Raw genomic sequence first — 20,934 nt, forward strand, 5'->3', positions numbered from 1 at the left:
TCTGGCTGCGGTCGCAAATGACCACCACTTTGGTATTTTCAGACAGCCCTTACATGCTCTCTTACAGTTCTGGAAGCCAGAAGTCTGAATGGTTTTCCCTGAGCTCAAGGCGTGGTCCCCCCTGCAGGGCCTCCATGGCAGAATCTGCTTCCTAGCCGGCTTCCTGCATTCCATTCCTGGCCCAGGGGTCCTTCCTCCATCTTCAGACCAGCAAGGCATCCTCTTTAAACCTCCCTCTGTGTCTGCCTGCCTTTTATCAGAACAGTTGTGATTACCTCCAGGCTCATCTCCCCATCTCAAGATCTTTAGCTTTGTTGTATCTGCAAAGTCTGTTTTGTGATGCAAGTAACAGTCCTGGTTCTGGGGACCAGGGCCTGGAGATCCTTGAGGGTCGTGATTCCACCAGAGAGGCGACTGTCACATGCTCCTTGCATTCACCGACCTTACCATGCATAGACCCTGAATGTGTAAAGAAGGGCCTGGAGTGTGGAGGGGGTGGTGGGGGCAGTTTAAGTTTAACGGGATTGATCATGAGTTGAGGAGGAGGAAAATGGTTTTGTCAGGCGGGCAGAACAGTGTGAGCGGAGGTTAAAGGGCATGTGAATTTAGGAGTGACAGCTAGCTCTGAAGAATCATGGAAAGGGGCCTGCGGTTGTGGCGAGAAGCAGGCCTGTGTGGTAAAGAGCCTTGAATGATGAGCCCACAATTAGGACTGGGCTTGTCAGACAGCAAGGAGCCAACGCTTCTGCGGGCGAAGCTTTGATTAGATCTGTGTCTCAGGCCCGGCAGCATATAACGAGAGGCTGACGGAGAGGAGTGCCAGAGGGAAGAAGAGAGACGGGTGGCGAGGCAGAGGCGTGGATAACAGAGACCTCGAGGTTACCAGAATTCAGATGGGAGCTGGAGTGTGCAACAATCTGTGCAACAGAGACCCTTTCAGGAGGCAGTGCTTGGGATGTAGCAAAGGGATTGTGATGATTAGAATCACAGAATTCATAGTGTGATTCCGGAGGTACAGATGAAAGTATGTTTTGAACATCCTTTTTTTCCCTTTTTTAAAAAATTGGAACATTTCTGTCTTTTAAGCACAGAATCACGCATTACTTGGAGGATAGGTAGATTCTAGTAGAATTTGCAAGTGAATCCGTTTTTTTTTTTTTTCACGTGTGAGTTTAGTAGTTACATTAAAACAAATGTACAAACGGTATCATGGAAGCTAAATGTTCCCTGGAACACGGGGTTTTTTATCTGTACTTGACTGACCCTTAAAATAAATTTCACATTACTTGCTTTAGAATTTTCTTTCCTTTTCCTTCATCTAAACCTTAATAGAGAACTTTGCCTGTCCAGTGGCCATTGTGTAAAACAAACAAAAACCACACATACCTCCTTTAGCAAGTGTTTATAGAATACTTAATATCATATTAAAGGCTATAAAAATAGACAAATGGCCTAACTTATTTCCACTCACCCGATATATGGTTGGTTAGTCATAGTTTTTGAGCGAAATATTTCCTAAATCTTATAGAATGGAATCTTGACTCCAGAGGTGGATGCTAGCAGATGTAAAACAATCACTGTCCAACAAAAATACGACATGAGCCACAGAAGTAATTTAAAAGTAGTCACATTTTATAAAGTAAATAGAAACATAACAATTTTAATGACATATTTTATATTAAAGTCAAATATATGAAAATATCATTTCAGCATGTAATCAACATAAGAATATTTTACATTCTTTTTGTACAATGTTGTTAAAATGCAGGATGTATTTTATACTTAATAAGCCATCCATTGATACTACATTCTCACTGGAAATACTTGATCTATACTGGGGTATAAAACTTGCAGTTAAAGAAGTAGATTCGCATGTCCAGTTCCAAACACACTTCAGTGTTCCAAACACATTTATGTTTTCTAATAATTGAATTGACATGTTTTAAAATTAAAATGAAAAAAGGAAGATTTTACTTCCTTATTCTGGCCACATTTCAGGTGCTCAGTGCAACATGATACGTTACCACATTATGTTCTCATGTCATATGTAAGCACCATAGTGATGTTCCCATGTTCTGTGTGGGAGTCTGCACCACCGTGACACTCCCATGTTTGTGTGTGTGTGTGTGTGTGTGTGTGCGCGTGCGCGCACATCATGGTTGTGGTCTTGCCGGTTACGACTTTGGAGAGTACAGCTCCAATATGGTCTTCTCCCCAGGGTTACCTTTGACACTCATTTCCAAAAAAAATGTGTATAGATTTTGGTCTTATTTTTTATTTACAATGTAGCTTATATTCCCTTTCCTTTTGGTCTCAAATTCCTTTATTCTACCTACCCTCTCCTTTCTTTCTAAGACACGCTCGTTCATTTTACATCCTAATTTAGTTCGTGGCATGGCGCTGGTCCCATGTAGTGAATTCAGGGCAGGGGTAACAGCCCTTTCTTGAACCTCTGTGTCTGTCCTGTCACCTAAACCCCACTTTGCTCTGTTTTAATCAATGGTTGCCCCTTATAAGCACTTGCAGTTTAATCCTTGCAACAGCACAAGTGAGTAGGAGATCTGGCATTAACCCTGTCTTACAGACGAAGACATCCAGCGGGAGGTTCCCATATTTGCCCAAGTCATTTAGATAGTGATTAAGCTGAGTTAGAATTTTTGTTTCTGAAACTGTGTTCTGCCTTTTCTACTACACTGACACGACGGAATGTCAGACCCCATCTCTTCCCAGTCCCATGCAATCCCCGTGCTGTGTCGCAGGCATCCTTGAAAAGTTCTTGGGAATTTTTTTTTTTAATCCCTTCTAATATTCACTCAAATTACCTGAAATAAACTCCTAGGAAATTGCCCCTTTACAACCATGTCTGTAAACAATTGATTAACAATACTCATTTGAAGAGGAGAATTCTTGACTTCATTTAAATTACTGTCTTGCAGTGAACTGGCCAGGAGGACCTCATCTCCTTGTTTATGTAGATGTAGATCCAAGAGATGAATGGGAGGAGAGTGATCACCACGGCAGTAGCCAACTGAATTCTTCCACCAACTGGATTCCTATAAAGACACACAGGAATTATTATCAATAAAAATCCATCGACTGAGCCACCCAGGCAGCCCCAGGAGATCTTCCTTCTTAGCCCAAATCTTTATTGTTTGGATGTGTTGCAAATAGCTTTTCCCACTCGCATCATGATTGTCTTTTGAGGAACTGAAGTCACTGATTGATTGGGCAGTGTTAAAATTGATCTTTTCCTAATGATTTCTGTGTCGTGTTTAAGAAAGCTTTTCCTCCCCAAGGTCTTAGAGATATGGGGTTATCTTCTCTAAAAGCCTTCCCATTCTGCTTCTCACTTTAGAGCTGTAATCCACCTGGAACTGACGTTTATGAAAGTGAGCTAGGGAAGTTCGTCCCTGTGGGCTTCCGTTGATCCAGCACAGTGTTCGGAGGTCTGCCTTTCTTTGCTGTACCTGCCCTGTTCCCTCTGTCCTGAGTCAAGGGTCTGCTTGTGTGTGGACCTGTTCCTAGAGTCTAGTCTTTCATTAGTTTATCCTTTTACCAGTACAGGTTTATCCTTTCACTTACTCAGATCTTCTTTAATTTCTCCCACAATGTCTGGCAGTCTTATTTATAGAGATTTTACCCATTTCTAGGTTTACTCCTAGGGAGCTGATTTCTTGATGTTATTATCTCTGGTTAACTTTTTGTTTTTATCATTTTAATCATTTTGTTACTTGTTGATAAAAATGTGGCTGATTTCGGTACATTCACCCGGTGTGTGGCAATCGTGCTAAACTCACTCACTCTGTAACTTTTTAGACCCTGTTTGATTTTTTGGCATATGCAATCATGTCAGCCTTGGATAATGAACATGTTTCTTTTCCAGTTGTTGTGCCTCTTATTTGTTTTTCTTGCCTTATTGGACTGGCTACCATCGTAGCTAGAGCAGTGTGGAGCAGAAGTGGCAGTGGGGGCTAACCCTTTCTTGATCCTAATCTCAGAAGGAAAGTTTTCAGCTGCTCACCACTGAGTCTCAGGCTTTGGTGCTGACACCATGTCCCAGGTTCAGTTCCTTTCTACACCTGCTAACAGCTCTTATGAACAGATGATGAATCTTACCAAACGCTCTTTCTTAATAGATTGAGAAGATAGTTTATTTTTTCCTGTTAGTTTATTCCTGATAGTTTATTATTTTCTGTTAATGTAGTAGAAAACACTGGTTGGTTTTTGAATGTTAAACTGTGTTCCTAGAATAAACTTGGTGGTTGGGTTATATATTGCTGGATTTGATTCCCTAATGCTTTGTTTAGGATTTTTCAATCTTGAGTCATAAGTGAGACTGCCTCATAATTTCTTTGCTTTCCCTCCCCCTTTTAAAATGTTCCTGTCAAGTCTTAGTATCAAGATTATTCTGTTCTTTTTTTCTTTTTTCTTTTTTTTTTAAAGATTTTATTTATTTATTTGATAGACAGTGAGAGAGAGCGTGAACAAGGAGAAGGTCAGAGGGAGAAGCAGACTCCCCATGGAGCTGGGAGCCCGATGCGGGACTCGATCCCGGGGCTCCAGGATCATGACCTGAGCTGAAGGCAGTCGTCCAACCAACTGAGCCACCCAGGCACCCAAGATTATTCTGTTCTTATAACATGAATTATAAAGTGTTTCTTCTTCTTCTGTTCTCTGGAGGTGTTTGTTAAAGGTTGGCATTATTTTTCCCTTAAATATTAGGTATAATTCTCCAGTTAGGCTACCTTTTGACTTGCCTGTCTGACCTGACCAACCTTGAAGACATCTGATTTTAGCTATTAAGTTGAAAACTTACTTGGATGAACTGTGACACAGGCCCATCCACACTGTGACAATCAGCAGACCTAACAGCTCCCTGTAAAATAGCACACAGTTCAGATTTTTGGAGTAGCTATGAGTGAGATGCCTATCCTCCCATTCTCTCCATGACCACTAGCTTCTGCTGGTTATTGGAAGACTTCCCTCAAGATACACAGTATCTACAGAATATTCTCAAGTCTGGCTATGACTCAAAAATTACCTTTTTTTTCAGATACTTTAAAGGCTTATATGAAAATAAGTTTCATCTTATGAGACAGATGTGAATGCCATCCTTTTGCCCCAACTTCTAAGTGAACAACAACAACAAAAAACCAACAAAATGAAAACACAAATAAATCACTTATTTCAGGTCACTGGGAGGAGTATAGTACAACCAATAAAACTATCCCAGATTTATCAGGCATCAATTTTACATTGTTTTAGAGTGTTCTGTGTTGGTCAGGATGAGCTCAGATCCATAAATAATGGAGCGCCTGCTGCAAAAGACTGGATCACATCTTAGGGGACAGGAATGATTTGTAAGATGAGTCAGGCTAATGATTTTGGGGTGGGTCTATGCTTCTAGAAGTGTGTGTTAAAAGCACACACCTTTTACACAGAGTAGAAAAGTCCTATTTGGCCCTGGTACCACTGTAACTCGTGGGCCTCAAGGTGGTAGAGGTGATTCAGCCCATTGGGTTGATGGTCCCATGGGCAGATCCAACCTGATTTGCTCTCCAGTTTCCCAAGGTTTCGGGCCTGTAACAAAGTAACACTTCACCAGGGCTGATTACCTTCCACATCTCTAGATCTCAGTGTTAGCAGTAGGATGGGCAGGAAGGACAAGGGGCTATGTGTGAGGCCAGGGAGTCAGGAGCAAAGAGGTGATGAACACATGGCCTTGACAAAGGAGGAGATGGCATGGGACGTGGCAGGGCAAGGCTGACAGAGGTGGACTTAACATACTGACCTCTGATTTGGCTGATCACACTTGTAGAGATTTTGGCCGGAACCACAACTAAATCAGAGTGCTGACAGCTTTCACCTCATGAGACTGGATGGAGTATTACTGTATGGCGTCCTTGCTCGTTTATTGTAAGGGAGCTAAGGTCAACTGCCAGATAGTAACATAACGTGCGTGCTGACTTGCCTCTGGCTGTGGTTGCAGAACGTGGTACACGGTGCTGGGTGTGAATCCTGGTTCATTTCCTGCTTCTTCAGCTTATCAAGAAGGTAATACCTCCCCTGATCCTCACAGTGCAGTTGGGGGAGCTGAGTCATCGTGGTGTGGATAAGGGGTTACAGAGGAATGGATTTCTCCCTTCTACCCCACCCCTTCCAAGGAGCAAAAGTCACGGCTCACCTGCCTTCTTCCTCATGCAAGATGCTCTGTTGGGAGTGAAGCCAGAGATGGCCCACCAAGCCGACAGCCCACGTGATACAAAAGAATATGTGTATCGCGGAGATACTCTTCCAAATAAAATTGCCTAAAAACAGAGATTCTGGAGCTGTTAATCCTGGAATCACATTCCAGAGAAAAACGATCTCTTTGTACCTGCTCTGCCATAGTCTGCTTTCAGGTAAACCTTCAGAAAAAGCTGGGGTGGCATCTGGCTGGGTCAGCAGAGCGTGCGACTCTTGATCTCTGGGTCATGAGTTCAAGCCCTATGCTGGGTATAGAGCCTCCTTAAAAAAAGCTAGGTTTCTTTAAGTTTTGTGTTGAGGGACATGACAGAGTTTAAAGCAGTAGCAATAAACTTAGGTGAACGTTTAGTGTTTTGGTTGCCCAATGTGTCCCCTTTCTGTGACGACTACCTTTTATTTTCTTTGGGGATCCACCCTTCCCACACACCCAGGTCACGTGTCCCCGACCTTTGAACCTTAGCTTGATCAGCCAATGCATTTCATTCCTGTGGCAAGCGTGATCTGGCTCCAAATGAGCAGATGACAAATCAGGGCCCACAGCTCAGTTCTGAGACTTTTGCTTAGACATCTAGGGAGCATTTTCTATCTTCTGTTGGATGGAGTGTCACTCAGAAGTGTTGTTGCTGCCAGGCTACCATCTAGGGGCCTGGGGCTGAAGTCAGAGCAGCACATGGCAGGGCTGCGAGGTGCAGGGAAGTTCAAGTTCTGAGCCACCAGCAGCATGTGAAGCCAGCACCGCTGACTTTCTCCCTCAAGTGTCCCAGTACATCTCCTTTGTAGCTCACAGCCCATTTGAGTTTTTTCCTTGCCTGCAACTAACGGAGCCCGAACTAAGCCCGTGCATCCAGGGGACAGGAGTTTTCCCCACCCAGCTGGGAATCACTGGTCTTTCCTCTAAGGCCCTGAGAACTCTGACAGCCCCACTGGCCAGGGTGCTCTTTTCCTGACAGCGGAGAGTAACCTGTCAGGACTGACAGTCCCTAGTAATAAGAAAATATTAGCACACAGTGTAAAATGTACTTTTTTGGGTTATAAAACACCATTTTATGGTATAAAACTGTCCAACTTAAGGTTTGTTGAGAGTTCTTAGTTAGGACTGTTAAAATTAAAGCCACTATGTTTCGCCCAGCGTTGAGGTAGGCAGCCTGTAGGTAGTACATACCAGCTATTTTAAGCAATTTTTTTTTAAACCTGTACACCCACCTGGGATGGATGGATGGATGGATGGAGATAAATATATTCATTCCAAGGAGCAGGAAAATATGTGATAAAGCCTCTTATAGCCGTTCATTCACGTTCAACAAGCATTAAGTACCTACCATCTTCCTGGCTGTATTTCAGCAAGGCTTGGGCAAAGATGGGCTAGACATGGACCCCCTTTTAAGAGGCTTACAGCCTCGCAGGGGAAACACACACAAAAGCATGCAGTAAATCACTGTATGTACTATGACGGTACAGAGGGAGGTTAGGGAGAGCAAAGGGACGAATGAAAAACCTAGACATTTGTGATGGACATTATAAACTGCTTTTCTAAGTAAGTAGCAGGCCATATACGCACGTATTGAATGGATTCAAAATAAGAAAGTGGTCCCTGGGAGTGGTATTGGACCCTGATGGCCACTGACTAGAGAGACACATGGTCTGCGCTCTGCTGCTGATTTTCCCTTAGCGTGAGAAATCAGCGTGGTGACCAGAGCCCTTCTCTCTCGTGGGCTACACTGCAAAACCCCCGCTCCACTCCAGCACAAGTGATCTCAGGTTCTGAGCTGCTAAAAAGGCTGTCTTGGTGTGACAGGTCCTTGTGAAGTTTGCCTGAAGATGGGTGAGGGTGATCTAAATATAGGATTAGTGCCTCTTGGTATCAGCAATGAGGAGACCTGGAGGGCCCCGTTTTGCTCCCGGACTCTGTCCTTATTGTCAGAAATTGGATTTGCTCGGTGTCCGTGCAGAATCCAGGGTCCATACCCGTGACAAGAGGATTAAGTCCCACAAGCAGGCTCAGCAGCGCGGGTATCATGTACACCACCTGTTAGCGAAGAGGGAGACGACGGGTTAGAAGTATGCCCGATCTGGGGGGTGTGCAGAGGGATCCAGGAAGCCCAGAATGATGGTGAGACCCCAGACTCACTGACCGACAGTGTCTGCATTAGATTAGATTGGGCTCTTCATTCTGGAACTGCCAACAAGCTGTTTTGGAGTTGGGAAGACGGGCCCTGTGGAGGCCGTTTTCAAGCCTCATGCTCGGCAGATGGGCTCCAGCCAGACCTGCTGTGGCGAGCATGTTGTGGGTCGAGAGCAAACAGAGTAAGAGACGTGGTGGGTTTCCAAGAAACGCAGTCGCTTCACTGTATCCACGGTGACACGCACATATGATGTCTTCCCTTATTTGGGAATTGTCAGAGCTACACACGTTACATGATTGGTTTTCACTCCAGAAACATGTCTGTCTGGATCCCGGGGAGAGGGCTTCTGGATTACAGATGCTGTGTCCATCTTTCCTGCTCCATCCCTAATGAGGGCCAGGACTGACATTTGCTAAGTCTGGTCATCTCTTACAGGAAGGCGTTCATGCTACTGAGGGGTAAGACAAGGGCTTCCCAAAGTTCAGTATGTATGTGAATTGCCTGGAAACCTTGTTAAAATGTAGATCTGCAGTCAAATGCTCTTCCACTGAGCTATACCCCCAAAATGTAGATCTGATTCTAGAGGTCTGGGGTAAGGCCCAAATTCTGCTTTTCTAACAAGCTCCCACGGGGCGCTGCTGCCGTTGTTCTGAGGGCCACAGCTGGAGCAGGAAGGGGGTAGTTTTCTCCTAATGAAAACCTACATGACTAGCCACTGAGAAAGAGGAGGGAGAGAGAGAAAAAGAGAGAGAGAGAAGTTACACACACACCATACAACATTTAACTGTGCTCTCTGTAAGAAAGGTTTGGCAGAGATTTTTAAAAGTGTGTACTCAAATGTATCAGATATCTGTCATTAGCAGATTAAGGGATCTGAGACTTTCTTAAATCTTTTATGTTATAACCACATGAACAAAATAACCCTTTGAACTAAACAGTGGTTTCTCATGGGAGTTGTGCCATGTTAATCCCTAAATGCTTTTCTCTATCTCAAATAAGATAAATTTTTTTGAGGACCAAGAGACTGAAAATAATGGTTTCTAGTATATAAGGTAAAATAATACACAACATATTCAATAATGAACTCAGTAGAACCCACTTATCATGATCTTTTATTTTTATGTTGGTGTATTTTTTTTAAACCCAGGTATCATTTTACAATATTTCATTCACTATATAGTTCTTGAGTACAATGGCATTTGTTTTGTAGTTGTTGTTTTGTTTGTAAAGATTTTGTTTTAATTTTTAAGATTTTATTTGTGAGAGAGAGCAAGTGTGAGAGGGTGTGCACAAGCAGGGGGAATGACAGGCAGTGTGGACAAGGGACAAGCAGGTCCCTGCTGAGCAAGGAGTCTGATGGGGGGATCGATCCCAGGATCCTGGGTTCATGATGTAGGGGCCTAAGGTAGATGCTTAACTGACTAAGCCACCAGGCATCCCAAGACTTTATTAAGTCATCTCTACACCCAACCTGGGGCTCAGACTCATACCCTGAGATCAAGAGTCACAGGCTCTACCCACTGAGGCAGGCAGGCACCCCCGCCATGGCATTCATTCTTAACGTCTCTCTCCTTTGTCTACCTGCCATTATAAAAACTGAAAAAGCCAATATTTTTTTCCCAGTGTCTTCAGCTAGGGGTGATCATGCTCTGGCCATGAAATATAAGAAGTCTTACAGGGGCAAGGCTGATATTCAGAACATTTTAACAGCCAATATGTGGACACTGACCAAGCAGGATGGGTCCTAGACCATAAACCATATTGGTACGCACACACTGTCTGAAGGCCTTTTTTGGGTAACATTTCCGCCCTGATAAAAGGGGAGAAAGCTCAGGAGGAAAAACCGTTTTGCTCCTGTCCTGTTCCTTCCTACTTGGGATGCTCTTGTCTGGACATGATGTATGGAGCTGCAGCAGCCATTCTTTAGACATGAGGGGATATATCACTCACACACTGGATGTGGCAGAGAAGAAACCCAGGAAGCCCAAGTCTTTGATGATGTCAGCATTAAGCAGCTGTCTTTGGACTTCTTGTTAAGTGACTCTATTCTAACCTGATGCTAGTCAGATTTTCTGTATTTTGCTCCCATATGCATCCTGATACAGGCATTCTTCATGAGCAAGATGGAAGTAGGGGACATGAAAATGAGTCAGGCATGGCTCAAGTCCCCAAGCCCCATGACATTCTACTGGCTCATATGTGCATGCTTTCATTCAAGAGTCAATACAGAAGGGCTGCCCTAGGGAGGCTCAGTGTTAGGTTGCCTAAGTACCACCAAGAAGAAGTGGTCCCTGTTCTCCAAGGAGCTGGAGTGTGCAGAACCAAATCAAATACACAATAGAATGTGTTAGCATTAGAAGGTTCAAAGGAAGGACGGTTGGAACCTATGGTACAGAGGTAGAGGGACTTTTTGAGGGACAGAGCATTTGAGACAGACTTCAAAGTGTGGGTATGACATACAGGAATTCTAGGGGCAAGACACAGTATTATAGGTGGATTGGGCTTCCAAGACCATTCTGGAAAGAGGCAGCTCCAAGAATTAGGAAGCTACTACAGAAGTCCATGTGGGAGGTGACAGAGGGTTAAACTGGTGAGGAGGGAGGATGTCTGTGGGGACACAGTGTCTATTATTATTCATGCTGTGACACCTGAGCATGGAGTGGGAGATCAAGTACACGCGTACCTCACAGATAAGTAGCTAGACCTAGACTGGACTTTGCTGGATTGCTTTGTTCTTCATTTTATTTTTTAAAAGGATCTCTAAGGTGGTAATAAGGAACCAAGAGACGTTAGGGATGCCTGTGGTCTGGAACGAGGATGACCCTGGGGATGATTCTGCTGTTGACAGAAATGACTGAGTCAGGAGGAGGTGGCGGTTTAGGAGGGAAAGATGCTGTAGGACCTTGGTGTGTTCGAGAAGTCAGTGTTGGAAATTCAACATTAAGCTGGGTATTGGAGACTTGTCTGCAGGGAAATAACATTTGGAACCCAGGATATAGACCAGAGTGCTGAGGAATAGGCAATTTGATTCAGTGCAAGGGCATGTGAGTCTGGACAAGAAGCAATGTCGGAATGAGTTCTACTGCACTAAAAACACTGACCAGAACTTTACATTACAGATCCAAATGCTTTCATTTGTTGCTAATCTGTATCGTCAATATTATTCCAAAGCCGAAAATCATCTCATTGGTGATCCCACACAGTCTTATGTATCTGTTTTGAAAGAAACCAGACAAAATCCACACATTTCAGAAAATGTGTGGAATGATCTCCCTCTTCTCCAAATAACTCAACCAAGAACATTGGTTAAATGTATTCTGTAGATTTTATGGGCTTTAATTACTTTTTATAAACATAACTCACTGAATTACAAGAACCGCACACCCTAAGCCTACCATTTTTATGGTCGAATGTTTGTAGGAGTTTCTGGGTAGAAACTCATGAGGAAGGGCTCAGTTGACCTTCGGAGGTCTACTGTGTGTCTTCAGAAATGTGTCGTTGTTTGGCCCATTTTTATTCAAAGGGAGTACTGCTGAAATGCCCCTAATGTCTCTGGAAAATTCTGAATGCTCACACTCCTTACCTTACCCACCACTCTGATTCCTCTCCCCTGATATTTTAGGGAAATGATTTGGTTTCTAAGTTTTTAGGTATATAAGGCAGGGAGGCTGAACAAATAGAGAAAACCGTGTTTTGTGTCCTTGCGCATTTCCTGGAAACGTTGGAAAGCAGCTTATACTCACCATCCACAGTTCTGCATCGGGATCATTGACCTGGAACGCCAAAACATGCGGCATTAGCAGTCATTCTGTGGTGCTCCCGCCCTCCCTTTGGCCTGCTCTGGGATCCACCGCAGCGATGTGTTTTGTGCCAGACGCTGCACTAGGCAGCGAGGGTACAAAATGGGACTAAGACCTAGTCTGGCAGGTCACAGCGGTTGAGGGGGCTCTGGCTGAGCACACACACGACTGGGCACAGAACTGCACAGGCTGACCGAAGTACAGTACGGGCCTCCAGTCTTAAGGAACAAAGACAGCTCCTATGAAGGGGGTCCCACAGCGGGTTCTGTCTGCTTCCTCGCCTTCGCCGGAACCACGCTGGGTCCCATCCCAGGCTCCTCTGGCTCCCAGCACGTGGCACGGCAGAGGGGTCGGGCTGTCACGTGGACACGCCTGCCTCTCGGGGAGGGAACTGGGTAGGGGCCCCGGGACGTAATCCCCAATCTCTGTCGGTGTACACTGCCCGCCCCATAAGTCTACACAGCGCACCAGGCCGGGGGCGGAGCTCTTAGTCCCGCGTCCTGCAGAGGCCGCGGAGCCCCTCGCCCGCCTCCCACCTCCTGCCTCCCGGGGCCGGGGCGCTGACCTGCACCAAAGCCGCCAGCGCGAAGAACGCGGCCATGAGCCAGTTGCAGGCCCGCCACAGGACCGGGGCCCAGCGGCCCGTCGTAGGCGCCATGGGCTCCGCCAGCTCGGGGTGGGGCTTGGCGCGGGCGAGGCATCGGCGCAGAGCAGGGGGGTGGGGGGAGGTGCGTGGGGCGGGGACCGGGCGTGGCGATGGCTTGGAGGCGGGTGGATTGGGCGGGACAAGGCCCTGAGCGGGGCGTGGCGTAGGGGCGGGGGCTGGGCGGGGACTGGGCCCACCCGCAGTGCTCTTTGCTTCCCCTGGGACCGACCTGTCCTGCGCCGTTTTCTCTGATCCCCAGGTGCTGAGTGGCCGCTGGCTGCCGCTCGCCGGATAAGGAGGTGGCACTACTAGAGCCTTACTAGTTCTGTTAGGTTCTCCCCAAAACGTGAGGAAGGAAGGCGTGGTGTCCCCATTTCACAGATGAGGGAAGCGGGTCCCAGAGCGATTGGATGGCTTGGCCAAGATTGCAGTGCCTAGAGGCGCAGAGCACCTGGCTCCGCGCGCCCCAAACAGACCAGATCTGGTCACTGCTCCGCTGACAAACTCCGCAGGCAGGGAGAGGAGTGGTGGGGAAACAAGAAAGGAATTTATTTCAGGGAGGCGGATACCAGGGAAGAACGCAGACGGCTGCTCAAAGACTGTCTCCAAAGTGCTGAAAATACTTCCAGATTTCCATGAGGAAAATGAGGGACAGGGATGCGTGTGTGCGCTCTGCTGGCGGTGCAGGTGGGCGTGCAGGTCGGGTGTGTCACTGTCTTGGGGTCAGTCATGGGTGGGGTCTTGCTGGCTGCGGGGAAATCCTTACTGGTTGAAGGGGAGGTCTGGTTCCCATCAGGGGGTGCTTTGCCAGCAGGGTCTTTTGCCCCAGTTGAGAGATAAGCTGGAAAAGAGTCAGAAAGTTTGAGGTGGTCTTCGAGGTGGTTAGGGTCCACTTTCAGCGCAGGTCATGGGTGGCGGAAGGAGGTCATACTTGAACTCTATAGGTCCATCTCTGCTGCCTGGTCACCAAAACTGCATTCCTCACTTGAAAAAAAAAAAAGAGAGAGAGAGAGAGAAAGAGAGAGAGAGAGATGGAGAGCCAGAGCGGGGTGGAGAAAGAAAGAGGCGCTGGGTCTGTGCGCATTTTCTGATTAGTATTTATGCATATCTTTCCAGAGCGGGAAGAACTTTCAGTGCCCTGTAAGCATTATGGTAATTTCTTAGTGATGACGGTTAATTCTGGCATCTTACACAGCTCACAGCTTTTCTGCAGACAGCCTCATTTATCTTCATGGGCTTTTATTATAAAAGGTATTTACATATTATACATATTTACAATTCTTTCCCACTACCAAAAGCAACAAAATTTCCACACACATTGCTCATGAATTTCTTATGAACTAAAAGACACTGAAATATTCACTGTTCTCCCTCTTACTTGTTTTACAGTCTTTTTTTGTTTTGTTTTGTTTTGTAATTTATCCTCTGATTAGTCTTCCCCAGGCTCATTTACACATCCATAGGCCTCATCATTTTTGCTGTTCTAAGGAGTCTTTATCACTTCAAATCATGAGCACGTGCTCCTGTCCTCCTCTCCTTTTAGCTAATCTCCTAAAATGCTTTAAGGATTTTTTTTTTTTTTCAGTTTCAGTCCTCCTAAGGAATGCTTATTTCAAGAACATCACCTGCTGGGCCCTGGCCCTGTGCTGAGTGCCAAGCCCAGGAGGGTGGATTTGCCCAGTGTTTTTCTGGAAGAGATCAAGCAGGCCAGTGGAGGGCTGGCTACGTGTTGGGGAAAAAGGCCAGTCAGAAGACATGGCTTCTTAGTGAGTTCCACTGCTCAGCCAGCCCTGGGACTGGGGACAAGTCGTGACCACCCTCACTGCCCTATTCCTTACCTGGAAAAAAATAGTAATAAATGAAGGAGAAGGTAGCATCCCCATGCCAATTCCTACGTTGAAGTCTTGACCCTAATTGCAATTTGGGGGGCACAGTTTTAGGTAGCATCCCAAATTGTGTCTCACGAGAGAATAGGAGTTGGGTTCCTAAAGACAAAAGGAAATGCTTGCATAGGTCATTTACAAAGAATCTGGATTGGCATTGGTGGCAGAAAGCAAATGTTGGCGAGATATAATTGGTTGCCAAGGCTATCACTAAGCAAAAGTCTGTTACTGTAGCCCGCTGCAGGTGTTCACGCAGAGTCCTTGGGATATCTGTGGTCTGGCCCAGTGCCTAAGTTCTACCCAGTGAGAATGTGTGTAATGCCCACCTCCTTAATGGTCCCCTGGCTCCCTTTATAAAACCCCTTGCCATAAGTGACTCCATTTTATTTCACCTTCCACTGGGAGTGAGGGTCTTTAAAGAAGTAATTAAGTTAAAATGAGGCCAATAGGGTGCGTCCTAATCTGATATGACCCGTGTCCTTCTAAGAAGTGGAGATTAGGACACAGACACACAACACACACAGCAGAAGGACCACGTGAAGACACGGCGAGAAGATGGCCATCCGCAAAGCCAAGAGGGAGGCCTTGGAAGAAAGCCGCCCTGTTGACACCTTGACCGTGGACTTCCCGCCTCCAGAATTATAATCTGAAAATAGCTGTCTGTTGTTTAGGCTCACCAGTCTGTGGTGCATTGTCATGGCAGCCGTAGCAAACTCATGCAGGGAGGGATTCTAATACCTGCTCGGCCAACCAGATAGGAGTGTGCGTGGCAAGGAAGGAACGGTGTGAAAATGGTGTGCCATAAAGCCACTGTGGAGTTTTTTACTTTTCCCTGTTGTCTGGGACCTTCCGGATCACTATGTGGACATGGGTTCTTTTCACTTGTACCAGCTTCATTCCCCTTCTTCTAGGGTTGGCATCCCAGTTATTTGGGAAGGGATCCACCTCCCGCTATTGGGGCATAGATACTCAGAGGGCTGACCATGCTGCCCCCTTTCCAAAGATAAGGAGGTGACCCTGGCCTGCCGCTTGGCGTAACCCATCCCCCTGACCACAGTGACTGGGGTCTGGGATAGTATGTGGTTCAAACTGGCCAAGTGGTTCAGACAGGTCCTGGGACCTGTGCTGGACTGAGGTTGCCAGACAAAGTACAGAATTTGCATTTCGGATCAACAGGGAATGTTTTTTTAGTATAAGCCTGTGCCCAGTATTTGCAAAGACTGGTAACCCTAGCTAGACTATTAGTGAAGGGCTTTCTTTTTCTGCTGATTATGATGGGCTGATGGCTTATGGGCCGACGCTACCAGAAGCAAGCCTTTCCTGAGGGTATACTGACATAGAAGAATCTGAGCTCCGAGATGAAGAAGGCAGGTGGGTACCTGATGCCATCCCTTGAGGTTCCAGAACCATCCCCTTGGGTCGCTGGGAACGGCCTCTCCACCTTTCAGTTTTGTCAGCCAATGAAGTCCCGCTTTTATGTATAAACCTGTGTGAGTTGGGTTTTTGTCCCCCGTGACACCAAATGGCGACTTGCAAAATCATGATTCAGTAGTTAAGCTGATGCTTGAAATCCTTTAGTCCAATTTTGCAAAGATAGGAAGAGAAGGCCTGGTCTGAAAAGTGATGAGAAACAAGTCTAAATGAATCCAGTCTCCCAGAGAGCTATCCTTTTAAATTGCCGTGTCACACCGCCGCAGGGGCCTGTTCCGCTGGCTTCTGCAGAACCGGCTCCAAAGGCCTTCATCTTGCTAGGCTGGCCCCCAGCTACCAGGTCAGCGACAGCGTCGTGAGATCAGCGAGAGCCCCCAGTGTCGAGTGAAGGGGACTGGGCAGCAGACAGGGATCTGTCCTCAGAGGGCTTGCAAATAGAGGGGCTTGCTTGTTCTCTGCAAGTGAGGTTATGAATTCACCAAGGGACCAAGCAGACACTGGTAAACCCACTTCCGCGGCCATGGGAGCGAAGGAGGGCTGGGGAAGGCTCAAACAAATCTAAAAGAAGAGCGTCAGCAGAGGGGAATTGGTGGCTGTGGAAATCCACAGAGTCCTGTCTGCCCGGGGGGCAAGGGCAGGCACCGCCCATCCCGGCCCAGGCCAGAGAGGTGGTTTTCTCCCCTGGCCGTGGACGCTCACACTTCCCCATTCAAGCCATCCTTGTGGGGGCTGGTGTGGACCAAGAGGCGATTCACAAGCTCTGTTCCTCCTGTTGCTGTGGTTCCAGAGCTCTAGATCCAGAGAGAACGGCCTCACACCCACCCGGCCTACAGAGTAGAGAAGGAGATGACGTGCGGCGCCAACCATCGGTTGGTTTCTGAGTGTTCAGGTGTGATCCTGACAGCGCCATTCTCTTGTCTAGACTCGCTGACCTTGTAGCCGTCCCCCTCATCATTCCTGCAAGGGGGGTCAACCACTCTGGAGTGGGATGGAGCGGGAGAGACAGGGTCTGCGGCCAGATCCTCATCAGTGAGGGGACCCTCGCTCTGCAGAGTGTCCTAAATGTGGGTGTTGGTGATGCTCCCTGGATGACGTGTTGGGGACTGAGATGACAGGGAACAGGAGTCCTGTCCTGTGCCAGAGACTGTCCCATCCACCTTTCTCCATCCACCACGCTGGATGTCCACCCTTCCCTCCAGTCTGCCGAGTCTGTGTCAGGAATCTCCTGTTGTTGGCAGGGGGTGGGGTTAGAATGGGACAAGGAAAGGATCCTATTCCCAGCTATGAAGACTGCTCCCTCCCAGGCTCTCTGAAATCAGACATGCATCTCACTGTGACGAGGACTGATTTGCTTTTGCAAAACCCATCTGGTCTCCGTAAAGGACTTGGTTTCTACTGTTAGCAAAACTCAGACCATGTTGTGAAAGCCTTAAGGCTTAATCATCCTGATTGACAATGAAAGATGCTAGGCTCAAATAGTGTTCCTTGAAATCCTGGATGTTCCCTTATACCTCCAGAGGGGGAATATGTACAGCTCAGTGTACCCTCCACATGTATTTCTGTGCATCACTCTGCTCCCCATCACACAGTCACTAAATATTTATTCAGGACTTCCTATGTGTCAGACACTCTGCTGATAACCAAGGTTGTGACTGTGCACAGGACAGACATGGTCCTTGCCCTGTGGCATGGGAAGACCGAACAGTAATCACATACACAGGCATGTGACCCCAGCAGGGAACTGTGGGTAAGCGTGGACCACCATGGGGATGTCTGCAACAAGGGGGATCGGGTTTTATCCAAGGGCTTCGAGAAGCTTCCTGGAGAGGGAAGGGTGAGTGCTGGTGGAGAAGGCGTGGGACAGTGCCTCTTCAGGTGGAACCTAGCTTCTCCTGCTTCTCCTTATACTTTACTCTTATTGCTTTAAAGCATGACTTAATTTTGACCTTGTAGCCATCATCCAGGAAGTTGCTGGAAGGTTGGGTTTGGGGTGTGTGTGTGTGTATGTGTGTGTGTGTGTGTGGACTGTGATAGTTAACATGTACTGAGCCTGCAGGGTTAGGCAATATTCTAAGCACGTGTGTAGAGGAACCCATTTCATGCCAACAACACATCAATCAGGCAAGTGGGTTATGATCCCCATTTAATGGATGAAGACAGTGAGACATGTGCCAGCTCTTAAGTACAGTCCTTGAGAAAGACCCCAGCTTGTCTGACCTGTGACTCAGAATTGGACCTCTCCAGGGGCATAGAGAGGCCTCCTGTAGGTTTGTGAAAGCGGAGAGGCGAGTAAGCCCATCACTCTCTCTCTACCACCAAACAGCCGCTCCTGCCCCATTAACTGGAGAGCCAGGGGCCTAAAGGAGAGCCTGCTGCAGACCCACCAGATGCCAAAGGGACAGTCTTTCATGGCTTGCTTCGATGCCGTTGTGCTTGCATCTTAGCTCTTTTAACGACCAGAAAGATGGTTTCACCCAAACCCTTGGCCTTTGGAGGCTGGTTCCATGAAGCTGTACTTGGAGGTGAGAAAAGTGAAGGGACTTTGGAGCCCCCTTCTCTCTCATCCTGACCTGATTTAGGACCAGGCTGTTAGGACGGTGGGTGTCCACAAGATGGCGGACTCCTGCTACCAATGGAGTCCACAGGGCTTGGCGGCTGTTCTGTGGGAGGAAGAAGGGAAGGAGGGCGGGGCAGGCCAGCTGTTTCCATTGGCTCCGCCTGCCTGGTTGTGCCCTAGACTTTCTTGGAGGGTGCGGAGCCGGGCTCAGCCCAAGGCGAAGAGGTACAAACAGAACTTTGTACCCGGAAATACTGGTGTCCAAAGGGGAGTGTTGCAGGGGAAGACCTGAGCTCCACCGTGTCCTGGCAGAAACTCAGATTGTTTGCCACTCTGAGATTCCGGGCAGATCAGGTATGTCCAAGGGGAGAAATCACTTCTTCGAACACCAGGGCACAATGAAAGTAAATAATAATGATACTAGCGGTCAGATGTTGAGAATTCACAATGAGCCGGGCTTCTGCCCTTGGATGTCCTTCGCACCCTATAGTCACCACAGAGCAGCCGTTTCCTCATCTAAACCCTCCCTCCCATTCTACAGGCCCCGGCTCTCCCAGGTGACCTCTTCACCCGAGACTCAGTTTGACTCTTTAGGGTTAGCTGCCAAGGGTTGCCTTAGTAGTTATCACCAAACTGGTGACTTAAACCCACAGAAATGCATTCTCCCACCATCTGGAGACCAGAAGTCCAAAATTAAGGTGACAGCAGGGATGCACTCCCCTCTGAAGGCTCTGGGGAGACTCCTTTCTTGCCTCTTTCAGCTTTTGGGGGGGTGGGGCTCCTTGTGGTCACATGACTGTCCCTTCACAGCACCTTCTTTGGTCCCTGACTTCATTCTTTTTTCTCTTATATAGAGACAGATGGACTGGCTTGTTGGATGTATGCCCCCCCCACCCACCCCGGGTAATCTGGGATGATCTCACCTAGAGATCTGGAAAGACCCTTTTTCTAAATAAGGTCACATTCATAGTTTCCAGGGGTTAGGACGGGGACAGATCTTTTCGGGGGCCACCATTCAATTCACTAACACTCACTGCAGAAACCTCCATGTTCTCCTGGACACTTCCAACTCCTCCTTCCCTGTGAAAGTCCACCACTGACGCTAGCAGACTTTTTGGCTCAATGCCAACACCTAACTCCAGCCATCAGCATTTCTTCCCTAACCTCCTACCTGGTTTCCCTGTGATGATCCTGCTGTGGATGGAACTGTGGCCCCGCCCCCCCCCCAACTCCTGTATCTTAGCTCTGACCCCAGAGGTGATTGCTTTGGGATACCAGGGGCTCTCGTGAGATAAAGTTAAGTGAAATCACAAGGGTAGGGCGCTAATCTGATAGGACTGACATCCTTGTAAGAACAGATACAGAGATCTCTCTCGGCAGGAACGGTGGAAAGCCACGTAAGGACACAGTGAGAGGCTGGCCACCTACAAGCCAGGAGGAGAGATCTCTCCAGAAAGCCACCCTGATGGTACCCTGGTCTCAGTCTTCCCATCTACAGACGTGTGAGAAAATAGATTTCTGTGGCTACAGCCACCCAGCCCATGCTCTTTTGTTAATGGCCCCCCAGCAAATGCAAGCACATTGCCAGCTTCCTCCCACTCAGTCTCTGCACTGCAGCCAGCGACCTGTGTCAGACACAAATCCCAAACCTTGGCTTCAAATCAAGCCTCCCACTCTCCCTCCCTCCCTTCCCCAGATCCATCCAGACATTGTTCTGAGCACTGGGGCTGTAACAGTGAACAAAGCAGACAGCGCCCAGCTAATAGTTTCATGTGAAGGATCCAATCCAGCCTGTCCTCACTGCCTAGGGCTCTGAGCTCTGAACACTGTCTACAAAACTCAGTCTGGCCAGCCTTCCCTCATCCATGGCCCTTCTGGCTTCTCCTCCACCTCCCATACCTGCCTGTGCTCTCCTCTGACACAGCCTTCTCCAGTTCTCCCAATATGCGCTGCTCCATCCCTCCAGAGAGCCTGTAGCTCTGTGGCTCCTTCTGCCTGGAAGGCTTCCCCTTCCTTTCCCTACTTAGCTCTGCCCTTGAGTAACCCTGTTACAGGCTCCCCCCAGCTGCCTCTTCTCCCCCTGCAGCGCTGGTAACAATGACAATTAAATCATTAACTGTGCAGCTAGCTGTCTGGTGTTCTGTGTAACCCATGGTCTGATAGCCTCCTGAAGACCTGCCTCCTTTTGTTTCCTGCTGGCTTAGCCTAGTCAGAACAGAGCAGGCACCTGTTACTTATGGTTACATTG

At 47.6% G+C, this 20,934-nt stretch overlaps 2 protein-coding genes across 3 annotated transcripts in view; one reads left to right on the forward strand and one right to left on the reverse strand.

Annotated features, from left to right (window-relative positions):
• The window catches only part of ADPRM (ADP-ribose/CDP-alcohol diphosphatase, manganese dependent), a 25,438-nt gene extending 10,714 nt beyond the window's left edge, over positions 1–14,724 (forward strand). The window contains exon 4 of the mRNA XM_032320918.1: positions 14,407–14,724. Coding sequence (XP_032176809.1) covers positions 14,407–14,465 — 59 coding nt within the window. The 3' untranslated portion in view covers positions 14,466–14,724. The remainder of the gene's footprint in view (positions 1–14,406) is intronic.
• On the reverse strand, positions 1,628–12,880 carry TMEM220 (transmembrane protein 220). 2 transcript variants are annotated; one of them, XM_032320922.1, is made up of 6 exons: positions 12,735–12,877; positions 12,113–12,142; positions 8,212–8,272; positions 6,185–6,308; positions 4,817–4,876; positions 1,628–3,053 (listed from the first exon to the last, which is right to left on the reverse strand). In XM_032320922.1, the coding sequence occupies exons 1-6, from the start codon at positions 12,825–12,827 to the stop codon at positions 2,918–2,920; spliced, it is 504 nt and encodes a 167-aa protein (XP_032176813.1). In that variant the 5' UTR covers positions 12,828–12,877; the 3' UTR covers positions 1,628–2,917. The 2 variants fall into 2 exon arrangements, with proteins under 2 accessions (XP_032176813.1, XP_032176814.1); XM_032320923.1 differs by lacking the exon at positions 4,817–4,876 and having other exon boundaries at positions 12,735–12,880.
• Positions 14,725–20,934: the final 6,210 nt, after the last annotated feature.

This window comes from Mustela erminea, chromosome 18 (assembly GCF_009829155.1).
Source record: "Mustela erminea isolate mMusErm1 chromosome 18, mMusErm1.Pri, whole genome shotgun sequence".
NCBI classification, from domain to species: domain Eukaryota; kingdom Metazoa; phylum Chordata; class Mammalia; order Carnivora; family Mustelidae; genus Mustela; species Mustela erminea.